The sequence below is a fragment of the Mastigoproctus giganteus genome, chromosome 9 (genome assembly GCF_048544385.1).
Source record: "Mastigoproctus giganteus isolate SK-2022 chromosome 9, ASM4854438v1, whole genome shotgun sequence".
Classification (NCBI taxonomy): domain Eukaryota; kingdom Metazoa; phylum Arthropoda; class Arachnida; order Uropygi; family Thelyphonidae; genus Mastigoproctus; species Mastigoproctus giganteus.
In genome coordinates, this window is record NC_143583.1 from 182,747,739 (window position 1) to 182,772,317 (window position 24,579).

A 24,579-nucleotide genomic window follows, 5' to 3' on the forward strand; every position below is an offset into this window, starting at 1 on the left:
ATATAAGTATGCATGAATATATATATATTAGATAAAGTATGCATAGATGGAGGTGAAAATTACACAGTGCCATTGACTAGAAAAAGAAGTAAAACAGATTTGTAAAAGGTGAAAGAATGTTAATATCCTAAAAGTTTTTTTTTTTTTTTTTTTGATTTGGTAGTTGTTGGCGCATCGGCTTCTGTGGCCATATTGCACCTCCCAAGGTTTTTGCAGTACTTTGATACAAGCCCGAGGCGGGAATCGAACCCGCGACCTTTGGGTTGCCGTGCAGGTACTTTACCCACTCGGCTAGCCCGGTCGGCCGCTAAAAGTTATGATGAATTAAGAAAATTATGGGCTGAATTACAAAGCCAATTGGAGGTGATACTACTATAGAAATGCAGTTTCTGGTACATGGTCAGGTGCAGTCCCTAGTTCCCTGATGAAATACCTGACCATGTATGAATATTTACTTCAGCTGACATCAGATTCTGCATATTTGCCTTATATGTATATTCAACTTTTATCTAAATATGCCCACCCCTATCTGATGTCAGCTTTACCACTTTTTATTTTATTTTATTTATATTGTATAAATAAAATAACCTTTTACCTTATTATTAATAATTTTACTTTACAGTTCACTCACCTCCTATTGGCTTTGTAATTTTCAGCCCATAATTTTCTTAATTCATAACTTTTAGGATATTAACATTCTTTCACCTTTCACAAATCTATTATACTTCTTTTTCTACTATCCTTACCCTTCTATTCACTGGCACTTTGTGTAATTTTCACCTCCATCTATGCATACTTAATTTAATATACACACACACATGTAGTGGTGAGCAAACTTTTTTGAAGGGATCCGAAAACTTGTTTTGAATTTTGAAGGGTCTGTAAATCTCAGTAGTTTAGAACGCTGATATGGAGGGTGCCAAAAGACCATAATGATGTTTGTAGCTTTTTAAATGTGAACATAACTGGATCCTCAGAGAAAAATAAGTACAGTAGACTCTCGAATTTCCTGGATAGAGGATAAAAAGCAAATCCCGGATAATCAATTTCACAGTTAATCCAAAAATACAGAAGTCCTCGACATACGTAATAGTAACGTAAGACGTAACTTCTTACTTCATCGAGTTTTGCATAACTCGGGAATGACCATATTGCTACTATAGTATTACTGACAAATCTGAATTCAGCACGATACTTGTTAAAACTAATAAGAATGTATGAAAATGGTCAAACATTAGTTTGACCATTTTCATACATTCTTATTAGTTTAATTTTCTGATCCAAATCGATCGCTTTCGTTTTCTTGGTAGATTTATTAGTACCACCGTAATTATTCTCTTAGTCCGCACCATGATAACGGTCAAAATAAAAATTTTCTGTAAAGAACTTCACAGGGTTAAGGCGAAAACTCAATATTAATCACCCTGCACGAGCTCACATTTTACTAAAGCACATTTCTGGAGGTCACTGCCATAAAACAAAAATAATTTGCACTGCCCAGGTTTCTGGGCTTTTCTGTTTGTGCGCCTAATTATAAACGGGTATTAAACTCTATTTTATTGTATTTGCATTAATACCTATAGCTTCAATTGTGTGGGTTTTTATCTTATTATGTTGAAGTGTACATCTCCTTCACAGAAATCTTGAATCATATAAAAAAACCCATAAATAAATTGTAAGAATCTTCTCTGCTTTCCTATTTTTTTGCTTGTTACTCCGTATCTCACTTGTGCAATTTGTGCATGCCGTGATCGTCGTTATTGATTACTTATTATTATTATTTTTTGTTTTAAATTTTACAATCCTAAAAAAAAAAAAAAAAAAAAATTGAGTGAAAAAAAAAATTTATGCAAATCCGTAGTTGCTTAAGTCAGGGAATTACTGTATCGAAAAATGTTCAGCAAACTACGTAAAAAACATGGCAATAGATAAAAAATGAAAAAACCTTACCAAGCACTACTTGTGTATCTAATATGATGCTTCCCTTTATTTTAAATCTAATAGCTTCCCTTTATTTTTTACAATGTCACGTATGGTTTAGTCACCAACATTATAATGGTTCATTAGAGCAACTCTTTTGCATTTATCCATCATTTTCGTGATTTCTAAACAAAAAAAAAAAAAAAAAATTGACATCCCTGACAAATAAGGAAACAAAATGTCTTTTTTGCAGTGCGATGGAACACAACAATCAATGCGATGCACTAAAACAAACTAAGCCTTTCTTCTCTCTTTTTTCTTTGAGCAACAGGTTCTAGTTATTACTTGAATTTTATGATTTTTGGTTGATTTTTTTTTTTTTTTTTTTTTTAAATTTGGAGTCTTGAAGTGTCCCGGTCAATCGAGAGTCTGCTGTATACGACTGGTTACCTGAACCTGGATATTCAGGTTCAGATAAAAGTATGCCTCTTGTATCTCCACAGCATGGACTAGATTCTTGAGAAGATGAAATGGAATGTGATTATCCAGAAATGGATAATTCCTAAAACTAAAAAGCATGGCAGGCTTTCATATGGTTTTATGAAATGTTTTGGGTAATGCAAGTCACCTGCACATAATGAAATGGATTGTCACATGTTGCTGAAACTCAGTTTCTTATAAACATGATATTGCCAAGGGGAATGTCTTTGTGTGTGTGTGCGATATAAGGAGTGTGAGGAAATTAGGTGCCAGCTCAGCATTATGGTCCTATATGAGAGCTTAAAGGACGGGGTGGATGCCCTCAAAGGATTTAAATTGAGTGGCCCATCAAGCTCTCAGCTGCCCAAATCAATGACAGAGCCTGCACTTGAACATCATGCAACACAGTGGCAATTTCCAAGGCAGAATGTGCTGGTCCCAAAGGAACTAGTTATTGCTAGTGACTCTATTGTCAGGGAGATGGGGAATATACTATGCAAGAAGGATAGGTGTATGTCTGCCAGGGGCAAAAGTTGATGACGTTGTAGAGCAGATATCATCTTTTAAGGGCACAAAAGGTGATACTGTTGTACATGTTGTAAATAATGACATTAAGTGTAAGAGATCTGCAGATTTACTCAACAAGTACAGGTCAATGTTGAAAAAAAGTTGCGAGTTAGGGTTGAATGTGAAAGTGTCTGCAATTCTGGCCAGAAACGATAGGAGGGAATATATTATGAGAACCTTGTCAATCAATTCGGCCCTGGAGAGATCTGTGCAAGACTCAAGGGGTAGAATTTTTTTCAGGGGTGATCTGTGCTTGTTGACAGGAGAGACTGCTTCTACAGGGATGGGATACACTTTAATAGAAAGGGTTCAAGAATATTTGCTGATACTATCGAAGCAGAATTAGGTGGGTTGGAGGGATACATGGACTAATAGATTAACAGTAGCCACTGGTGGAGGTGAAAGTGATTCTTCCACGGCTTGTATTGAAATGAGCAGCAGCCTTAAAAACAAGGTGCAGATTCCAGAGACTGCTGGGAGTCATAGGGGAACAAGTAAATACATGGGCTGTGTTAGCATAGCTAAGAACAAAAACAGGTGCATGTATTCTTGCATGTACACCAAGGAGTTTGGTAAATAAATTTGATGAATTTGAGGTGCTAGTCAAGATTTCAAAAGCAGATATTGTTGGGATAACAGAGAAGTGGTGTCACACAGATATAAGGAATGCAGAACTGGAATTTGGGTAATACAGGAAAGATAGACAGGATTGAAAGGGAGGAGGAGTTATGCTATTGGTTAAGAAACACACAGAATCCAAGGAAGTACAGCCAGTTGACATGGCTGGACAGTGCAGTGTCGAGTCAGTTTGGTGTGATATAAGCATCAGGAAAGCAAAATTGAGAGTAGTGTGTTATAGGCCTAATGATTCTGATGAGTATAATAAACAATAGAGTTGGCCAGTAAATCAGTCTTCTAATGGGGAATTTTAATTTCCCGGATATTGACTGGAATTTGTGGGTTTGTCACTCACATACTAGTAAGGCATTTGTGAGTTTATTGGATGATTGTTTTATAAGCAGCAGGTTTGGGAGGCAACTAGAGGGAGTTAACTCTTGATCTGATTATCAGTAGTGATTCTTCATGCGTTAAGAATCAGCAGATAAAGGAACCACTAGGCGGCAGTGATCACAGTGTGCTGAAGTGGGATTTACTCAGAGGTCACTACATCAGGGGTAAAGGGAAGGGTATTTGCTTTCGTAAAGGCAACTACGATGGTCTGAGAAAGTATTTAAATTCTATACAGTGGGAACAACTGATGATGTTACCAACAGCAAATTCAAAATGGGAAGCATTCAAAGAATTAATCTTAGAAGCTACTAGGCATTTCATACCAACTAAGAAATATTGTTCAAGGTATAGACCTAAACGGATGTCAGATGAAATAATTAGACATGTGGCAGAGAAGAAAACTGCATGGGATACGTATAAATTAACAGGTGACACGGAAGCCTATGATAGGTATGAGCAGGTCTGTAACTAAGTCCCAAAGGAGGTTAGGCAGGGAAAGGCAGATTATGAGAAATCTTTGGCAAAGGATGCAAAAAAAAAAAAAAAAAAAAAAAAAAAGAGCAGAGTTCTTTACCTATGTAAACTCTAGAAGGAAAGGGATGAATCAAATAGGTCCACTGGATATTGATGGTTCAACTGTTGATGATCTTGCTCAGGTGGCTAACAAACTAAATGAGTATTTTGCATCTACATTCACACATGAGGAGTTATTCAGGGAGGGGAATGCCAGCGGTGAGTTAAACTCTGGCAGTGAGTTCGATGATTTTGTAATAATTGAGAGGAAAGTGGAGGAGAAATTGAAGATAAACATAAAAAAAGGCACTCAGGGTGGATGGGATCTATCCAGTTATATTAAAGAAGGCAGCAAAGGAAGTAAGCAAACCCTCAGCCATAATTATGAGAGCTTCCTTGGACTCAGGGAAGGTACCCATGGACTGGAGATGTGCAAATGTGACCTCAATTCACAAAGAAGGATCAAAGGGCGACACAAGTAATTATAGACATGTTAGTTTGACTTCTGTTCCAGGAAAATTAATGGAGGCACTGGTAAAAGAAGCACTGCAGGATCATATAGACAAGACTTTAGTTATAGCTCGAACACAGCATGGATTTGTAAAGGGGAAGTCTTGTCTGACCAATTTGATTGAATACTATGATGTGGTCACAAAGGAACTGGATGCAAAGAATAATTTTGATATCATATATTTGGATCTTACAAACGCTTTTGATACTGTTGCACATGGAAGACTGCTGCACAAATTGGATCAGTGTGGGATTGGAGGCAAATTGCTGTTATGGATAAAGGGATGGTTGAGTGGGAGAAGACAGAGTGGTAATCAATGGAAACCGCTCTTTGTGGACTAATGTTATTACTGGAGTCCCCCAGGGTTCATTGATGTGTCCATTGTTGTTTTCTGTATTTATTAATGATATTGATGATGGTATATCAGGCTTAATGTCCAAGTTTGCAGACGATACGAAGGTCGGCAGGGTTGATAATGACAATGACAGTACATGCTGCAACAGGATCTAGAAAAGTTGAGCAGGTGGGCTGAGAGGTAGCAACTGAAGTTTAACATTGACAAATGTAAAGTACTGCATATGGGTAGTAGTAACCCTAGAGAAATGTACCAACTATGTGGTGTTACACTCAGGGCAGTGGAGAATGAAAGAGACCTTGGGGTAATTGTGCAGCTAGATATGAAGTTTTCTGAGCAGAGCAGACAGTCTGCAAGAGTAACATATGGTGTCTTTTCAATGATATACAGGAATTTTTCTAACAGGGATAAGGAGGTGATTATCCTCTTCTATAAGGCAATGGTCAGGCCTCCAGATCTGTATACAGTACAGTAATGAAGTCTCCAGATCTGTATACAGTACCTTGAGTATCTGGAGACCTCATTTTAAGAAGGACGTAGAGCTGTTGGTACGAGTACAGAGAAGGGCAACAAGAGTAGTGAATGGAACAAAGGGTTGCTCTTACGAAGAAAGGCTTATGTTTTGCAAATTAGTGTCTGGAGACTAGGCACCTGCGAGATGATCTGATTGAGGTGTATAAAGCCTTGAATGGTTTGAGCATGCCCAATGCTGATGGGATTTTTCCTTTTGCTCAGAATAATCGTCTGAGAGAACATAAATTCAAATTGAGGAAAGACAGTTGTAGGATAGATGTGCAGAAATTTCCCTTTAGCCAGTGGGTGGTTGATTGCTGGAACAAACTTCCATATGTTGTTGATAGGTTAAATAGATTTATGGCAGAACTAGACAAACATTTGGAGTGAGTGGATGGATGAAATGAGAAGGGTGTGTTTTCTTTTGGCTGATGCTATATAAGTTTGCTTTCTTGAATCATGTGTCTTTGCTAATACTAATGCTAATTGCATTTACAATGAAGTTTCAGCATCATATGATGTGCCATTTCTTTATATCCAGATTTGTGGTTACCTAAAAAAAAGTTTCAATAAAACCATTTTAAAGCCCACCATGCTTTTAGTTCTAATTAAAAACTTAATTAGACCAGCAAAAACTTTAGTAGAGTGAGTGATGAGCTGGGGGAATGATTCCAACAAGACATTAAATCAATGGAAAAATCACTACCAAGGTTTCTAAAATGAACATATATTGGCAGACTACTGCTGGATATTGTATTGCTGCAATCCAGACAAAATATGCCAAAGGAAATTATTCACAAAACTCACTGGAATTGCTTCATTTAAATGAAATAATTCCTATAAAAAAATCACTATTAAAAATACTATTAATGAGCACAGATCCGGAAATTATTTTCGAACATTTTTCGCATTACAAAGAGTGCGAAATCACCAGTCAGCTACTGTGCATCATGCATATATTTCTTATATGTACTTGGGCCTTCATGGGTTCAATATTAACTTCATTAAGAATAAAAACTGAGGATGACAAATGAGGTGAACTCTGGAAAATCAACGAACAAAGCATGTATGAATTAGTCTATTTCAATGTAATGGGTATAGTAGGTCACATGAAGTGCATCATCATATGTTATATGAAAGAAGTAAAAATAAATAGTTCATATAAAATAACAATATTTATTACTAGTGTACAAAAATTAGTTAACAGTAACCTAAAAATTTGCAAGAGGTGGCTTTTGTATTGTATTTGCGAATCTCGTATATAGAAAATTAACTTCTATAAATGAAAAGTATACAAAATTTTCACTGACATCAGACCAAATTATATTCCTCTTCACATGGTTTCTGATGATTCATCTGCAATATTAGTTAATATTTTTTCAATTTCTGATTCAGAATACATTGTCTTTCAAAATATTCAGTTTGGTTGCTACACTTTTTCTTTTTGACAGCAAGCCATAATTCCTGTATCCAAACTTCATCAACAGGACTTAATTTTGAGTGGTATGAGGAGGCAGCCTGCGAATAGTATGTCCTGGATATTTAGCAGTGAATCAACATGTTACTAATTACAAGCAGTAAATTCTGATTTAGGCATAAAATCACTTGACATAATGTTACTTTCTTCAAGCCATTTTTTCCCCCTGACTACTTTTAGACTTGAATAATTTTCCATTAATATATTAAAAAGAAAATGTATCAGGATTAATAGGTAAAAACAGAAATTAAGGTGAAATTTTTTGCCTTTCATTTCTATGTGATAACTTTCACTTGATTATGCAGGATATTAGTAGTTTTATCAACTCTATGAATGTATTAAAGTGCTGCCCTACAAGTGTAGGGCTTGGTCTTATTACTCCAAGGGCCTTGTTAAGGAGATTTGATGTTCATTTCTATATGAACTAAGGGTGCACCTTTAATGGATCAATCAAAACTGCCTTCTAGTCTATTTTCTTTAGATGTAAGAAAGGTTTTCTTGTTATCTTTTGATATTTGTTAAATAATTAATCCTGCATTTTGTAAACATAGCTTTCAACCAACAATTTTCAGTTCGGTAGTCTTTATTTCCATTTAAATAATATTTATTTTAATAATCTCCAGAAAACGTTTTCTTAAGAAATATGAATCAAGACTGGCTGACTCAGACAAGTGATTGTCGGTGAAATTCTTTTCTATCATGTTTTTATTATTATTATTATTTTTTTTAGGTATTTAGATCATACTGTTTTATTCCTAATTGTCTGTAGGAAGGAGTGTGTTCACAGACTGATTTACATGTGCAGGCCAGAAGCCTAGGATAACTCCCAGGAGGAAACCCTAATAGGGAAAACACTGCTCCCACTGCCTGAGAATGGTAAATTACAGCCTCAATTATAGAGGACTTTAGAAAATTTTAAGAGGTCTGGGTTCAAGTTCCATTGATCGATTGTTTGTTATTTGGTTTTTAGGAGCATTAGCAACTAAGGCCATATTGCTCCGGGGATATGCGGTGGTCATTCCCTGACCTTTCCGCATCCTCCGCATTTGGTGGTCACGGGCTCGAACCCCAGTCTAATCAAGAAGCATGTGCTACGCACTGCTGCTCCTGCCCACCTGGCTACAGAGGTGCTGGGTAAGTTCCATTGATTCCTGGATGAAGGCATCAATGGGAATCGAATCCAGGCCTCCTGAAATGAGTGCCAATATGAAACAACTGTCACAGAAGACCACTATATAAAGCAGGGATCACAATGTGGGTTGGCCAAGGCACTTCAGGACACACCATGAGCTTCTTGAAGAGATGACACCAAATTATGAAATACTCTTTAGGTCTGCCATATTCATATGGTCTTTTCACTTCACTGTGATGTCACGAATTCTTAATCTTTTTTTAAAATTCTTATTTGGTGACACAAATATATAAGAACCACGAAGTCTAATATTGTTCTTATCTGATTTTAATCAATCTACTTACCTTGTTGAAATACCTATAGCAGTAGCATAATATAAAATTTTCAACTTTTGACTATTTCTGTCAAAAAATCAAGATGTTAGAAATTAACTCTTGTTCTTGGTTATGTAGACACTTGTTTTTTTATAATCAAGAATATTTTTTTAATTTCTAAGATTAGATCAATCTTTTATTTGTTGCGAGATGCAATTTCTTCTAATCTATCTATTTTAGAGTAATGATTTTTTGTAAACAACAGCTAATGTGCATACACTGGCACTGCATTCTTGCAATTAATTAGCTAAAAATTAATTCAGCTTGATAATGAAAAGTTGTTCATTGGAGAAGATGACAGGATCACTTTTAGTTCATATAGAAATGAACACCAAATCTCCTTAACAAGGCCCTTGGAGTAATAAGACCAAGCCCTACACTTGTAGGGCAGCACTTCAATACATTCATAGAGTTGATAAAACTACTATCATCAGATTCCAAATGTTCTACTTCTCTTGCCTTTTGATCACAATTCTGCCAAATCAATCGCCAGCCTTTGGGCAAGCACTTAGAAAAGAATTGGCCAAGCAAGCAAAATGCAACAAATTTTTCTACTGTGTTATGTTATGTTATGTTAGACTAAAGAACACTATCCAATTTATGCTAATACAGGGTGATTCTAAACAAGTGTCAAAAAATCTACAGGCATATTCAACACCTCGAATTTGAGAAAAAAGTCCGCAAACTGCTTTTTTCCGAGAAATCGATTTTACTTGAGCATGAATGTAGCTTACCATAACTACACAAAGTAATCACAACAGGCGTTCAAAATGCATGCCCATAATTCTTCAACACTTTCTACTGGACTAGAATACACTACTGATTTGAAGTGACCCCACAAATAAAAACTAAGGGAATTTAAATCAGACGATCGAGGCGGCTATGCAACTAGTCAAGGAAGCTCTAGTGAGAGCTTTCTTGGACTCAGGGGAGGTCCCCATGGACTGGAGGTGTGCAAATGTATCACCAATTCACAAAAGAGGTTCAAAAGGTGACACAAGTAACTACAGACCTGTTAGTTTAACTTGTGTTCTGGGGAAAATAATGGAATCACTGATTAAAGAAGCATTGCAGGATCATCTAGACAAGACTGCAGTAAGAGTTAAGACACAGCATGGGTTTGTCAAAGGTAGGTCTTGTCTGACCAATTTGATTGCTTACTATGATGTGGTCACAAAGGAACTGAATGCCAAAAATAATTTTGATATCATATATTTGGATTTCAGGAAAGCTTTTGATACTGTTGCACATGGAAGACTGCTGTACAAATTGGTTAGGTATGGCATCAAGGGTAAGCTGCTACAATGGATAAAGGTAGGGTTGAGTGGGAGACAATAGAGTGGTAATCAATGGACACAGCTCTTCGTAAACAAATGTTATTAGTGGAGTTCCCCAGAGTTCGGTGTTCAGCCCATTGTTGTTTTGTATATTTATCAATGATATTGATGAAGGTATATCAGGTTTAATGTCCAAGTTTGCAGATGATACAAAGATTGGCAGGGTTGTTAACGACAGTAATGACAGTATGCTACTCCAACTGGATCTAGATAAGTTGGAGAAATGGGCTGAGAAGTGGCAACTGGAGTTTAACACTAACAAATGCAAAGTACTGCATACGGGTAGCAATAACCGAAAAGAAACGCACCAACTGGGTGGTAAGTGGAAAGTGAAAAAGACCTGGGTGTAACTGTGCAGCCAAATATGAAGTTTGCTGAGTAGTGCAGACGGGCTGCCAGGGCAGGTCATGGAGTCTTGTCAATGATATATAGGAATTTTGCTAGCAGGGACAGGGAGGTGATAATCCCATTATACAAGACAATGGTCAGGCCACACCTAGATTACTGTGTACAGGTCTGGAGGCCTCATTTAGGAAGGATGTTGAGTTGCTAGAACAAGTACAAAGATGGGCAACAAGATTGGTGAGGGGAACAAAGGGGTGCTCTTCCCAAGAAAGGCTTAAGTTCTGCAAACTGCAGCGCCTGGAGAGTAGGCACCTGGAAGGTGATCTGATTGAGATGTATAAGGCCTTGAATGGGTTGAGCAAGCTGAATGCTGATGGGATTCTTTGTCTTGCTCAGACTAAGAACCTGAGGGGGCATAGTTTCAAACTGAGGAAAGGTAGTTATGGAATAAATGTGCGTAAATTTGCCAGTGGGTAGTTGATTGGGGGAACAGGCTTCCATCTTTTGTTGTGGAAGCTAATAGCCTAAATAAATTTAAGGCTGAGCTGGACACTCATTTGGAAAGAATGGAGGGATGAAATGGGGGGGGGGGGGTTGGCTGATGCTGCATAAGCTTGCTTTCTTGCATCATATACCTCTACTAATGCTAATGCTAATCCACCACGACCTATCTGCCTCTCACGAAAGTTATGATTAAGATATTCTTGGGCCACAAAACTAAAATGTGGCGGAGCTTCATCGTGCATAAACTACACGTGCATTCTTCTCTCGAGTGGAACGTCTAATAAATTTGGAAGAGTGTTTTCTACAAAATTTTCTAACAACTCACGGTACAGAGGTCCTGTCAGCCTATTCGGCAAAATATATGGACCCACCAATGCATCTCCAAGCCTGCCTGCCCAAATGTTAGAGATCCCATGCCTATAACTTTGGTTATAGGCAAGGAAGTTGCATGTCATTATAATGGATGGAGAGAACCCGAAATGATTTTTTGGATATAAAGAATTTAAAATTGTTTTAATTCTGAATTAAAACAATTTTAATTCCAAAATTAATTACAAAAGACAGAAACAGAGGATGAAAATATGAATAGAATGCACGAGATTGCAATCTCTGCTAGGTGACAACTGCTCCAGATACTCTGATCTGGAGAAAAGATCACTGGAAAAAAAAAAAAAAAAAAGACATGCATCTCTACACAGAATAGATATCTTGGAAATTCCAATAGTCAGCTATTCTAGAATATTTTTGTGAATGCAAAGAGATCAGAGTTTATGCAACACTTAGCATGTTTTCTTTGTGTGGAGTTCTAAAAGTGGGAATTTTATACCTGGCAATCTTTGGGGAACAGAAACTGAGAATAAGGTTGGCCTGGTCAATAAGTGCATAAGTATAAAAAATTACTGGGGGAAGTCTGGCTGGTTCAACGATGTAGTGTTGTGGTGGAGAAAAGCACAGCAATATTTCAAAACTCAGTTACATCTAAGGACATTACTGCTAAGTGGGAGAATTTTCCTGCTTCAACCCGAGCTCTTGCACCCATTCTAAGGATGGAATAAATTTGGTCTTTGAATGAGGCATGAGGTGTAGTTCTGGAATCTAAGCCTATTCCATTATACGTGGATTCCGGTTATTTGGGGCAAATCTTAAAAAACAGAAACCAATCGAGAAAATAGCCAGGGTTTACTTCACTTAATTGGGATAGCATGCCGTTTAATCGGGGCAGGAGACCGCAGCACTGGAGATTACCCTACTATTGTCTCCGACGGTACCACATGGTACGGTCGAAATTCTGGAGGTCACAACCATAAAACAATTAGCAGTCACCTGTTTATTGGGCTTTTCTGTTAGTGCAATCATAAACGAGTAGTAAACTTGATCTTACTGAATTTGTGATAATACCGACAGCTGGAATTCTGTGGGTTATTATGGTAAAATGTGTTTACACTTCCATGGAATATTCAATCATATAAAAAAATTAATTTTCAGATCTTCTCTTCATTCCTATTTTTAAAGCTTTGTAACTCGTTACTCCGTTCTCACTTGCGTGTATTGTGTTACTTGCAATTAGTGTCTGCCGTGTTCTTTGTTATTGATCGCTTATCTTTTTACTGTTTTAAATTTTAACCCCCAACGACAAATGTCAGTGAACAGAAATGTCAACTAGTTAGTATGTACATATTCCAGTACGTATTAATTATCCGATTATTGCATATATTCTTCTGATTTTCACATATCATTTAATTTTTTAATTGGTAAGGTTATAAAGGGTAAATTTGTGCTTAATATATCTTTGCTTTTATAGCCTGTGGATAACATTCCTCCTATTTTTTGCTAATTAGAATTGCTGTTTAATAGAATTAAAATTCAATTCACAAACGTGATCACAATGACCGGCGTTTACTGCACATCGTATAGTGAACGGTTCTTTACTATGTTGAATTCGTCTTAATGTGATTTGATTGTACAGTGAACTAATTGTAAAGGGGGGGGGGTACATTGTATTTTTAACTATTTACATGAAACTTCGGATAATTGGGGCAGCCGCATATTCGGGCCAAAATGCACTAGTCCCGATGTGTCCCAAATAACCGGAATCGACTGTATTATCAATCCCTTCCCTTGTTCGAAGGTTGTATGAAGAGCATGAAATGTAAAGTATCCATCAGATTTAGGTCTCCCCACCAAAAAAAAAAAAAAAAAACCCCTAAAAAAACCCAACACAGTGTGTGTGGTCAAGATAGCACCTGGAAGTCACTTTGTGTTTGTTGAAGAACTCTTGAACAATACTGACAATGTGGCACGGAACATTATGCTGGAACACACCAGTGCCATTCAGGAATGCCACGGATGTGTTCCACAGCATTTTGTTTTAAAAGTAGAGTTCTCTGTATCATTAGAGAAAAAGTGTTTGTTTCTTCTCTATTCTAATGCTATACAAACCTAATTTATATGAAATAGTGCAATAACAAGGTCATACAAAGGGGGGGAGGTGTACCTGATTAGTCACAATAGACAGATAGTTTTTAGCATTCAGAATGTGGTCTAGGGATATGAGAGCTCCGAGGGATTCCCAGAAAAATACCCCTAATACCAAAACACTGCTGACACCTGCCTGTTTCTGTTGGACGACCAGGAAACACGATTCATCAGAAAAGGCACCTTTTTTTTTTTTTTTTCCAGTCGCCAATGGTTCAATGACACCATTCAAATTTGAACTTTAGGCATCATTGGCAATGAGTGGAAGTAAGTATACTTTAAATGGGTGCCTTCTCCAGAGGCTCATATAGAGGAGGATTTGTTGTCCTCTGGTTAAAGTCCATGGCCAGACATTCCATCATTTTCTGTTTAACGTTGATTAGCTTGTACAAAGTGGGAAGCCTACATTCACCACAACCATCGATAAGGCATGGGTACTTGTCACTGGTCTGGCGACTGGTGCTCTGTTCACTATCTGCCCACTCTAGGAACACCTTAACTATGGCACTCTGCAAATAGCTCACAAGAATTGCAGCTTCTGAAATGCTACTACCATTCAACCAATATCTAACAATCATCCCTTCCTCAAATCTGCAATATCATATTTACTGGTTCTCACAACAACAAGTGTGCTACCAGGCAGGGAGAAACGGCAGACTGTAAAAACACAGGGCGGTCATGTTCCGACTGGACTGTGTGTGTGTGTGTGTGTGTGTGTGTGTGTGTGTGTGTGTGTGTGTGTGTGTGTTGTATTTATATGCTATGATTGTTTTTTGCAAGTATAACATATATGCACATGCTTAATGGAGATTTAACTCCTTAGAGACATTCTTTCTTAGATGGTAAAAGTTAATGGCTGTGTAAGGTTAAAAGTGTAAAATTTTTACACTTTTAAACCGCAAGAAAAATCACACCTTCAAAGATTTTTGAACCATTAGGGAGGATAGTCTTTCTGTTCCATTCATTACATTCATTGCAATATGTCATTCACTTACCATGACAAGAATTGCCATCACTGTCATTGTTTTATCAAGAAACACTTAAATAAATCCATCCTGTCTCAGTTGTACGTCATTAGGTCTAAAATCTAAGAATTTCATCATATAAATTTGTGCCAATAATTACTATTTGAACCTACTCCACAACTGTTTCTGAAAACAATATTATGACTTTTCTGTGAGTTTACTTGAAACCACTGGAAATCCAATAATGGCCTCCATAATAAAGATCATTAGCAAACTATTTGGCTTTTTTACAAATAAGTTGACTCAAAGCAATGTTCTTTTCTTGGCAGTGAAAAAACCCACTTGAATGCTCATTCGTTTATACAGGTATCCCTCAACTTATGACCATGAAGTACATGTTTAGGGAGAGAGAGGGGGGAAAAAAAAAAAAAAAAAAAAAAATCAAGATTTTTCAAGACTGCAGAGAATACTGGTCAATGACACAATCAATACGTGAAAACATATCCCATCATGTGACAAACTGTTTTGTATTGGTTAGCTGCCAAGCAGCAATGTTCTTCTGTGGCTTCTGTGGCTTAAATTGATAAAAAATTATCTCTCATTTTTTATCATTTACTTGTGGCTTGGTATTTTGGTTTTTAATTTGTATCTATATCAAATGCTTATGGCCAGTGAGGGGAAAAATGCAATAAGAGAAATACAATAGACTTAAAAAGAGACAAAAATAAAATTAATAAAGCAACATGAGAGTGATACAATTATTGCACATTATAATTTCTAACATTTTAAAGAACAAAGAGCAAATCTGAGAGGCAGTGAGAGAATCAGCACCAATAAACTACAATAATAAGATACAAAAAAAAAAAAAAAAACACCCATACACAAATTGGAAATTGTGAACGATTTGGATGGAAGATCTAATTCAAAAACATATTCCACTAAGTTTCATGACTATCCAAACTAAAGCACGCAGTATTTTCAAAGACTTAAAAAGAAGGGAAGGTGTTGTGAATGCTATGACCAGAGTTTTAACACAAGATGTGGCTGGTTTGAAAGGTTCAAAAATCGTGAAGATTTTAATAATAAGAATATAAGTGGCAAAGCAATAAGTGAAGATTGGAAAGCTGATGATATCTTCAAGAATGATTTTGATGTGTTGTTTAAAGAAGAAAAAAAAAATAAATTGCTGCCTTTGGCCAAGTAAATAATTGTGAAAATTTTAATAACAAGGATATAAGTGGCAAAGCAATAAGTGCAGACTGGAAAGCTGATGATATCTTCAAGAATGATTCTGATGTGTTGTTTAAAGAAGAAAAAAAATTAAATTGCTGCCTTTAGCCAAGTAAATAATGGGAATGCAAAAAATTGAAAATATGGCCTCAAATACTGAAAGGTTCTCAAATGCTTAATTCAGAAAGCTTTTGCATGTTGTAGAGAAGTTTAGAATGAAAAGAAAAGGGAGGCAAACTTTTCAGCTAAAATTTGACATTCTTAAAAAAAGCACTTCTACCTCCCTTGCCGATAAACTTCAAGATGAACCAATGTCTTTTTCAAATGAAAACATGGATGATTTAGATGAGTAAGAAGATGAATGCTTTTTCCAGTTATTTTAATTTATGTGTGCATACACAAATTTTCTTATGTATTTGTATATGAAACATTAAAAGAAAAAAGTCCATTAACATTTAGGTAATTTATGTTCATTATTTTTTGCTATGTATTTGTATACCCTTAATATTTTTATATGAAATTCGACTTATGACTAAAGTGGTGAAACGGAACCCTGTCTTAAGTCAAAGGGATACCTGTATATGGATAGCATGCACCTCTCATTCATTTGCTAAGGGATAAGGCATGTTCTGCTCGTTATTAAATTGTGTTCTTATTTGGAAGATATGTTAAGAGGAATCCCAAATTCAATAGGATTATTTTTATTCTTTATCTTTAGTTTACTTTTGGTGCAATCCTGAATAGTACTGAAACTTTCAAAGTATACATACAACTACTCTGAAAATAATATCAAATCCAAAATACGCTCATAACCTTGTCAAAGTGATTCAGAGAGAGAGAAAGTAAGCGAGCATGCTCTCTGCCCACTTCAGTTTAGACCAGAAATATTTTGTCTTGCCCTAGATTTATGTGACCCAACAGCAAAAATATTTAGTTGAGTGCATTAAAATGCAGTTTGAATTAACAAGAATTTTAAGCATTATATCTATGGAGATTTTATAGGAGATTATTGGAATGTGCAAGCCCAAGTGTACTATTGTATAAATCTGTTGCTGTTTGAATTAACAAGAATTGTAAGCATTACTTCTATAGAGATTTTATGGGGAGATTGGTGGAGTGTGCTACAGAGACTACTCTAAAAATCTGTTTGGAAATTATTACAGACATAAAATTTACTAGACAAGTCAAAATTTAAATACTCACATTGATATCAATATTTAGTGTTTTACATAGCACTTCTATTTCAAATTTCAAGTTCAGTTTAAGATCTGGTTCTTGATGAAGTTCTGCAAGAAGGTTCATGATACCCATTGTCCATGGATTTGGGGGCTTGAACACCTGAGCATCAGAATAATAAAATATTTTGTTTAATTGAATTTAATAAAGACTCACTTGAACATGAAAATTACATATATAAATCTTGATTAAAGATGGAGTTTTTAAGTAAGGCAATTTCCATCTTTTCATATCAACAACAATCAAGCTTCATTATTAGTATTCTGTTCAGTTCAATATGATATCAATACATAGGTTGAAAACTAATAACCTCCCATGTAATATTATCTTATTACATTAATCAGAAAATATTATAATTGAGGAGTGTCCAACCTGTGGCCCACTCTTTCATAACATGTGGGCTGCAGCCACATAGACACTTTCAAGTGTTGTGTCCCCCAAGTTTAAAATTAGTATGTCACAAAATACAGTTTCACAATACAATACAATAACCTGTTTTTAATAATCAATTTTTCTATATTGTTTTCTTATGTTTTATGTATTTTCTTCAAAATTTAGCAATGCTATTAAAACCATATAATAGGAATGTTATTAGTTATTATGTAATACTTGGTGGATTTTCATATTTAATTATTAAATGTAAAATAAAAAAATAAAAAAACTTAATATGAACATAAATAACAAAAATTAAATTGAGTTTAAAAAAATGCATAATTAATGGTAAGGAACCGATCTTGTGGCCTGTAATGTACTTACTGTGACAACCCGGAGTACTGAGGACAGTAGTTGCCGGTGCGGACGTGCCTTTCTGCCGCTCTTGGAACAGAGAAGTTTTTTCTGATTTATTTTCTGCTTTATTAGTTTAAATTGACATATTAACTTATTTTCTAGAGTAGCTTTATATTCCTATTTATGGTACTTAACTTTAAAGTAACTTAGATAGAGATTTTGTAGATATTACTTAGTATCGGAAAGGGTATCAAATCCAGGTGTTTACCGTTCGTAAATAGCCGCCATTGTTACGGGAAAATTAATCAGTAAAATCTATTAATCTTGTCGAACTTCATTGGCAATTAAATTGTACTTTTAACTATACATATAACCACTTAGGTTACGTAACATAAATAATTAGTAAAAATAAATAATTAATACATAACTTGATACGGAAGTTATATAAAGGGATTTCGTAGATAACACTCGTTACTGAAACATAAATATTTCGTAGATAACACTCGTAGATTTCGTAGATAACACTCGTTACTGAAACATAAATATAGCGTTATAACTGTGTTGGGATACAAGTTTAGGATTTAATTTTGTACAGAAATTGAAATTTTATTGAAAGTAAATCGAAATCATGACTCAAACAAGAGCAGCAGAGCAAAAGGCTCAAGCTAATGGGAATGCTGTGGCTCAGGGGAGAACTGAGGGGGGGGGGGCAGTTGTCCTCTGAATCACAGCCTTTAAGATGCACTATTTGCTTGATGTTTGCGGAGCAGTCAGGTATGGGACATGATACTGCCATGGGGGATGTCTTTGTATGTGCGCGATGCAAGGAAATCAGGCGACAACCCAGTGTTGTTATGGGCCTATATGAGAGCTTGAAGGACAGGGGGTGGATGCCCTCGAAGGATTACAAGAAAGGGGCCCATCAAGCTCTCAGCTGCCCACACCAATGCCAGAGCTTGCACTTGGCCATCGCGCAACACAGCGGCAACCCCCAAGGCAGAATGCGCTGGTCCCAAAGGAACTAGTAGTTGTTGGTGACTCAATTGTCAGGGAAACGGGAAACATGCTTTGTAAAAAGGATAGGTGGAACAGGACCAGGGTATGTCTGCCAGGGGCAAAGGTTGATGACGATGTAGAGCGGATATCATCTTTTCAGGGCACAAAAGGTGATATAGTTGTACACGTTGGCACTAATGATATTAAGAGTAGGAGACCGGCGGAATTACTTAACAAGTACAGGTCACTGATGAAAAAAAGCCGTGAATTAGGGTTGAATTTGAAAGTGTCTGCAATTCTGCCCAGACACGATAGGAGGGAGTATATGATGAGAGCCCTGTCGATCAATTCGGCCCTGGAAAGATTGTGCAGGGCTCAGGGGGTAGAATTTTTTTCAGCCTGGTCTGTACTTGTTAACAGGAGAGACTGCTTCTACAGGGATGGGATACACTTAAATAGAAAGGGTGCAAGAATGTTTGCTGATGCTATCGAGGCAGTGTTAAGTGGGTCGGAAAACTGCTAGATTGGGGGATACAAGGACTAATAGATTAACAGTAGCCACTGGCAGAGGAGAAAGTGATTCTTGCACTGCTTCTATTGGAATGAGCAGCAGCCTGGAAAATAAGATGCAGGATATTTTAGAGACTGCTGGGAATCATGGGGGTACAAGTGAACACATGGGTTGTGTTAGGGTAGCTAAGAGGAAGAGCAGGTGCATGTATACTTGCGTGTACACCAATGCTAGGAGTTTAGTAAATAAATTTGATGAATTTGAGGTATTGCTCAAAACATCAAAGGCAGATATTGTTGGGATTTCAGAGACGTGGTGTCACACAGATATAAGGAATGCAGAACTGGAATTTGGGGAGTACAATGTCTACAGAAAGGATAGACAGGATAGGAAGGGAGGAGGGGTTATGCTATTAGTTAAGAAACACATAAAATCCAAGGAAGTGAAGCCAGTCGACATCGCTGGACAGTGCAGTGTCGAGTCAGTTTGGTGCAACATAAGCATTGGGAGATCAAAATTGAGAGTAGGAGTGTGCTATAGGCCTAATGACTCTGATGAGTATAAGAAACTGTACGGAGAAATAGAGTGGGCCAGTAAATCAGAGAGTCTTATAATGGGGTATTTTAATTTCCCAGATATTGACTGGAATTTGGGGGCTGGTCACTCACACACTAGCAAGGCTTTTGTGGATTTATTGGATGACTGTTTTCTACATCAGCATGTTCGGGAGGCAACTAGAGGGAGTAATACTCTTGATTTGATTATCAGTAGTGATTCTTCATGCATTAAGAATCTGCAGATAAATGAACCACTAGGTGGCAGTGATCACAGTGTTCTGAAGTGGGAGTTACTCAAAGAGGTAACTACCATTAGGGGTAAAGGGAAGGGGTATTGCTTTCGTAAAGGCGACTACGATGGACTGAGACAGTATTTAAATTCTATACAGTGGGATCAACTGATGATGTTACCAACAGCAAATTAAAAATGGGAAGCATTCAAAGAACTTATCTTGGAAGCTACTAGGCTTTACATACCAACTAAGAAATATTGTTCAAGGTTTAGGCCTAAATGGATGTCAGATGAACTAATGAGGCATACGGCAGAGAAGAAAAATGCATGGGATACATACAAATTAACACGTGACACAGAAGCCTATGATAGATACAAGTTGATCTGTAACCAAGTTACAAAGGAGGTTAGGCAGGCGAAGGCAGATTACGAGAGATCCTTGCCAAGGGATGCGAAGAAAAACAGCAAAGAGTTCTTTACTTATGTAAACTCTAGAAGGAAGGGGATGAATCAGATTGGTCCACTTGATATCGATGGGTCAACTGTTGATGACCCTGCTCAGGTAGCTAACAAACTAAATGAATATTTTGCATCGACATTCACACATGAGGAGTTATTCAGCGAGGGGAATGCCAGAGGTGTATTCAACTCTAGCAGTAAGCTAGAGAATCTTGTAATAACTGAGAGTAAAGTAGAGGAAAAATTGTTGAAGATAAACACAAGAAAGGCACCTGGGGTGGATGGGATCTATCCAGTTATATTAAAGATGGTAGCAAAGGAAGAAAGCAAACCCTTAGCCATAATTATGAGAGCTTCCTTGGACTCAGGGGAGGTACCCATGGACTGGAGATGTGCAAATGTGACCCCAATTCACAAAGGAGGATCAAAGGCTGACACAAGTAATTATAGACCTGTGAGTTTAACTTCTGTTCCCGGAAAATTAATGGAGGCACTGGTTAAAGAAGCACTGTAGGATCATCTAGACAAGACTTCAGTTATAGCTCGGACCCAGCATGGTTTTGTTAAGGGGAAGTCTTGCCTGACCAATTTGATTGGATACTATGATGCAGTCACAAAAGAACTGGATGCAGGGAATAACTTTGATATTATATACTTGGCTCTTAGAACACACATTGAACCTACTTCACACATTGGCTTAAAAGAAGCATCTGAGAGTATCTTCAAGGACCTGAATGCAGTAAATTACCATGACTTTTCTTGGAATGTCTGCAGTGATCTTAAGGTATTTGGATAATTCACTGGTCTACAGAGAAGTTTCATAAAACACTGTCGTTTTCTATGTTTGTAGGATAGTCAGGCAACAGAAAAATTATATTTGTGGTAAAAGAGAAAAGATTTTTTAGCAGGAAGAAGTAATATAAAATATTTTCCACTGGTAGAACCAAAAAAGGATTCTTCTTACACCTTTGTGTATAAAAGTTGGATTAATGAAGAATTTTGTTAAAGCTCTGGATAAAGAAGGAATCAGATTTTGCGATGTAAGAGAATTACATGGGAATTACTACTGTGCAGGTTTAATGAAGACACTTCTTAAAGTAATTGGATATTTAACTAGTTTATTGAATGGGAGGACCAAAACAGTCCCAACAACTTAAATGGCTATGTTTTTGTTTTGTGTTGAAAACATCTTTGGCCCTAGATTCTTGGCTTAGGGTAAGTTTATAACTCTACTTTGGAAGACCAACCTGTGCCACAGGAGAGACCTTGTTGTACCACATAAACCTATAAACCTATTACCAGAGAGACCCAATTGTACCATAGAAACCTACAACTGCCTACATGTTTGAACGTTTGGGTCTATTGCAATAATTGTCCTCTCGTTCCAATAAATGAATTAAATACATCACATAGTAAATGTCTTTATTAAACATACAAAGTATTTACAATTTAACAAATGCAAAATTGAAAGAATAAATTTGCAGTGAGCTGGAAATTTTCACTCCTCAAAGATGACATTTGAAACAAAGCTACAGGATACCGAAGTAGCAAATTGGCAATTGTTTAAAATAGTTGTGCATAGATTTCTAGAAAGAAGTTAATTATAAATCTATGGTGTAAACTTTATTGTTGTGTTATAAAGATACAGGCCGAATGTCTACAAAAATTAATTTTCTTCAATCTCATTTGTTTTTTTCCCTCAAAATTTATGAGATGTAAGTGATGAGCAAGGGGAATGCTTTCATCTTGACATCTCTGGAAAAGCAGTACTGACATCACTGAGATACTGCTATGATGGGTGATTACTGCTGGTTTATTAAGAGGGAAAGTAAAATGGACTATAAGGAAAAACTCCATGAATAGTAAATACTTTTCTAAGGAAATAATGTATGTAGTACATTATGTTTAATTAAAGTATTTTAAAATGACTAACACTCACTTCTAAGACAGCATTTGTATTACTATATGATATCTGAAACTGACTGTTCATTAAGTTATTAAACTTTCAGTATATATTTCGATGGACATGTGACAGAGACATAATTTTGATATATCTGAAATTAGCAGATCAATTAGCAGAGTCTGCAGCTTTTTTGAGTCTGCAACTTTTACAGTAGAGGTATGGAAAACTTTTTATTTGTTGGCGAGTTTAATTATTTCTTATAACTGAGAAACACCTCATTGCAAATGTTAACCAACATCTCCATATTGTCCGTAGAATTTGATCAGCAATTTGCAATCATCAGTTTATACTGATGGTGCCAAGTCTCACAGTGGACTAGGTGCAGTTGCTAGATGTCTGACTTTATATCACTCCCCACTGAATGAAGCAGTTATACTGCTGACATATGCCATTAAATTTGCTGCATTGCTGCAGAAAATCTCCATATGAAAAAAGAATAACACACACTGATTTGCAGGGTGTGCTATTAGTTTTAAAAAATAACACCTCACCCACATTCCATATTATAACACATAAGAACTAAGCTGATTCATATCCAGGAACACCAACAAATAATTATTTTCTGTTGGATCTCATGGAAGGAATATGCAGATTGTGTAGCCAAACATCCATCTAACACATCTGACAGTGATTTTCCTTAATATATTCAATATCATCTTGATTATACATCCAATATATGGAGAAACGTATTATGTGGCAACTCAAACACACACACAATAAGCTCTTTCAATTTGAAATGGACTATAATTATGATACTTCAGCTTCCATACCAACACAGAGGTCAATGTAATCCTAGTCAGATCTCAATCATTCAGAATGGGAATACTTTACCAACCAAAGCAAAATGGGAAATTTTATAGTCATTCACCAGTAGGTATGCATTTACAAACCAAGCAACTGTAGTGGATGATTCAACTTCACAGTGGAAACAGCCAATCTGTCCTGACATCACTAGTATCCAGAAGGCACAGATTTCTTTAAAAAATGGAGCAATAATAAAAATTTAAATTAGAACCTTCTGCACTTGAATGCCTTGCCACCTGCCTGTGTAATCAATTACACAGGATATCAAATCAAAACTTTATAAAACGGAGTCTCTACATAATATTTCAGTTAAAAGTAAATTGGAAAGGAGAAAATGTTTTTCTGTATTATTTTATTTCATTTATCAAAATAACAGTTTATGTACTGTTTTATAATCAAAATTCAAGCTGAAAATAAAATACAGACTATTTATTTTCTATGTCTATAAAATATAGAAAATATAATATAATAATAAACTTTTTTTTTTTAAGCTGATCAGATTTCATCAAGTAATTTTTCAATTTATAGGTCCTTTGATCTCAAATGTTTTTCTTTTATGCATTATGGCAGGAATTTTCATTTCAGATGAAATCAATTATCTACCACCATATTTACTTGATACATTCTCCGGTTTCCATCTCCTTTATACAAATTATGCAGAAGTTGCTTACCCTACCCTTGCTGATGGAGCTAAGATTTTCCAGAGTTTTTGAAATTTATTGAAGATTTCTGTTGGGAGATATGGCTCTTGGCTAGAGATCTTAAGTACACTGAAGCTCATAGAGGTCATCTGAGCACTTATTTAAAGGTAATGTGCATACAACCAGTAGATTCCTCCTTTCAAGATAAGACAGGACTGAATTTTAGAAGGATTGAAACTAAGTTAACTAAGTAATCTTTTCCCACTTGGAGAATTATCCAGAGATCAGCATTTAAGGAATTGGTGGGCAATATTTGAGAAGATGAAGCTGTTTGTGCAGGACAAAGTTTCTCAAACTGGACAGTGGAATGCAATGTGCTATCACCAGCAAAACTATGGATAGTATTTCCAGTCAGTGGAAGAAGGTCATTATTATATAAGAGAAAAAGAGTGGGAGAAAGGTCTGAACCTCATGGAACACCAGCATTTAGAGGGAAAGTTAGAAGACAGAGGACTACTATCACCTATTATATTGATGGTTCAACTGTTGATGATCCTGCTCAGATAGCAAACAAACTGAATGGGTATTTTGCATCTACATTCACACATAGGAGTTAAGGTTTGAAAATGGCAGAAGGTTATCAAATTGTAGCAGGGTGCTTAATGATTCTGTAATAACTGAGAGCAAAGTGGAGGAGAAATTGTTGAAGTTAAACATAAGAAAAGCACCTGGGATGGATGGG

General features: G+C 36.3%; 1 protein-coding gene across 6 annotated transcripts in view; it reads right to left on the reverse strand.

The window, feature by feature from the left end:
* The window catches only part of Not1 (CCR4-NOT transcription complex subunit 1), a 710,948-nt gene that overhangs the window by 283,217 nt on the left and 403,152 nt on the right, over positions 1–24,579 (reverse strand). For all 6 annotated transcript variants that reach the window (XM_090381951.1, XM_090381950.1, XM_090381952.1 and 3 more), the window contains one exon: positions 16,913–17,047. In XM_090381951.1, coding sequence (XP_090238077.1) covers positions 16,913–17,047 — 135 coding nt within the window. The remainder of the gene's footprint in view (positions 1–16,912; positions 17,048–24,579) is intronic.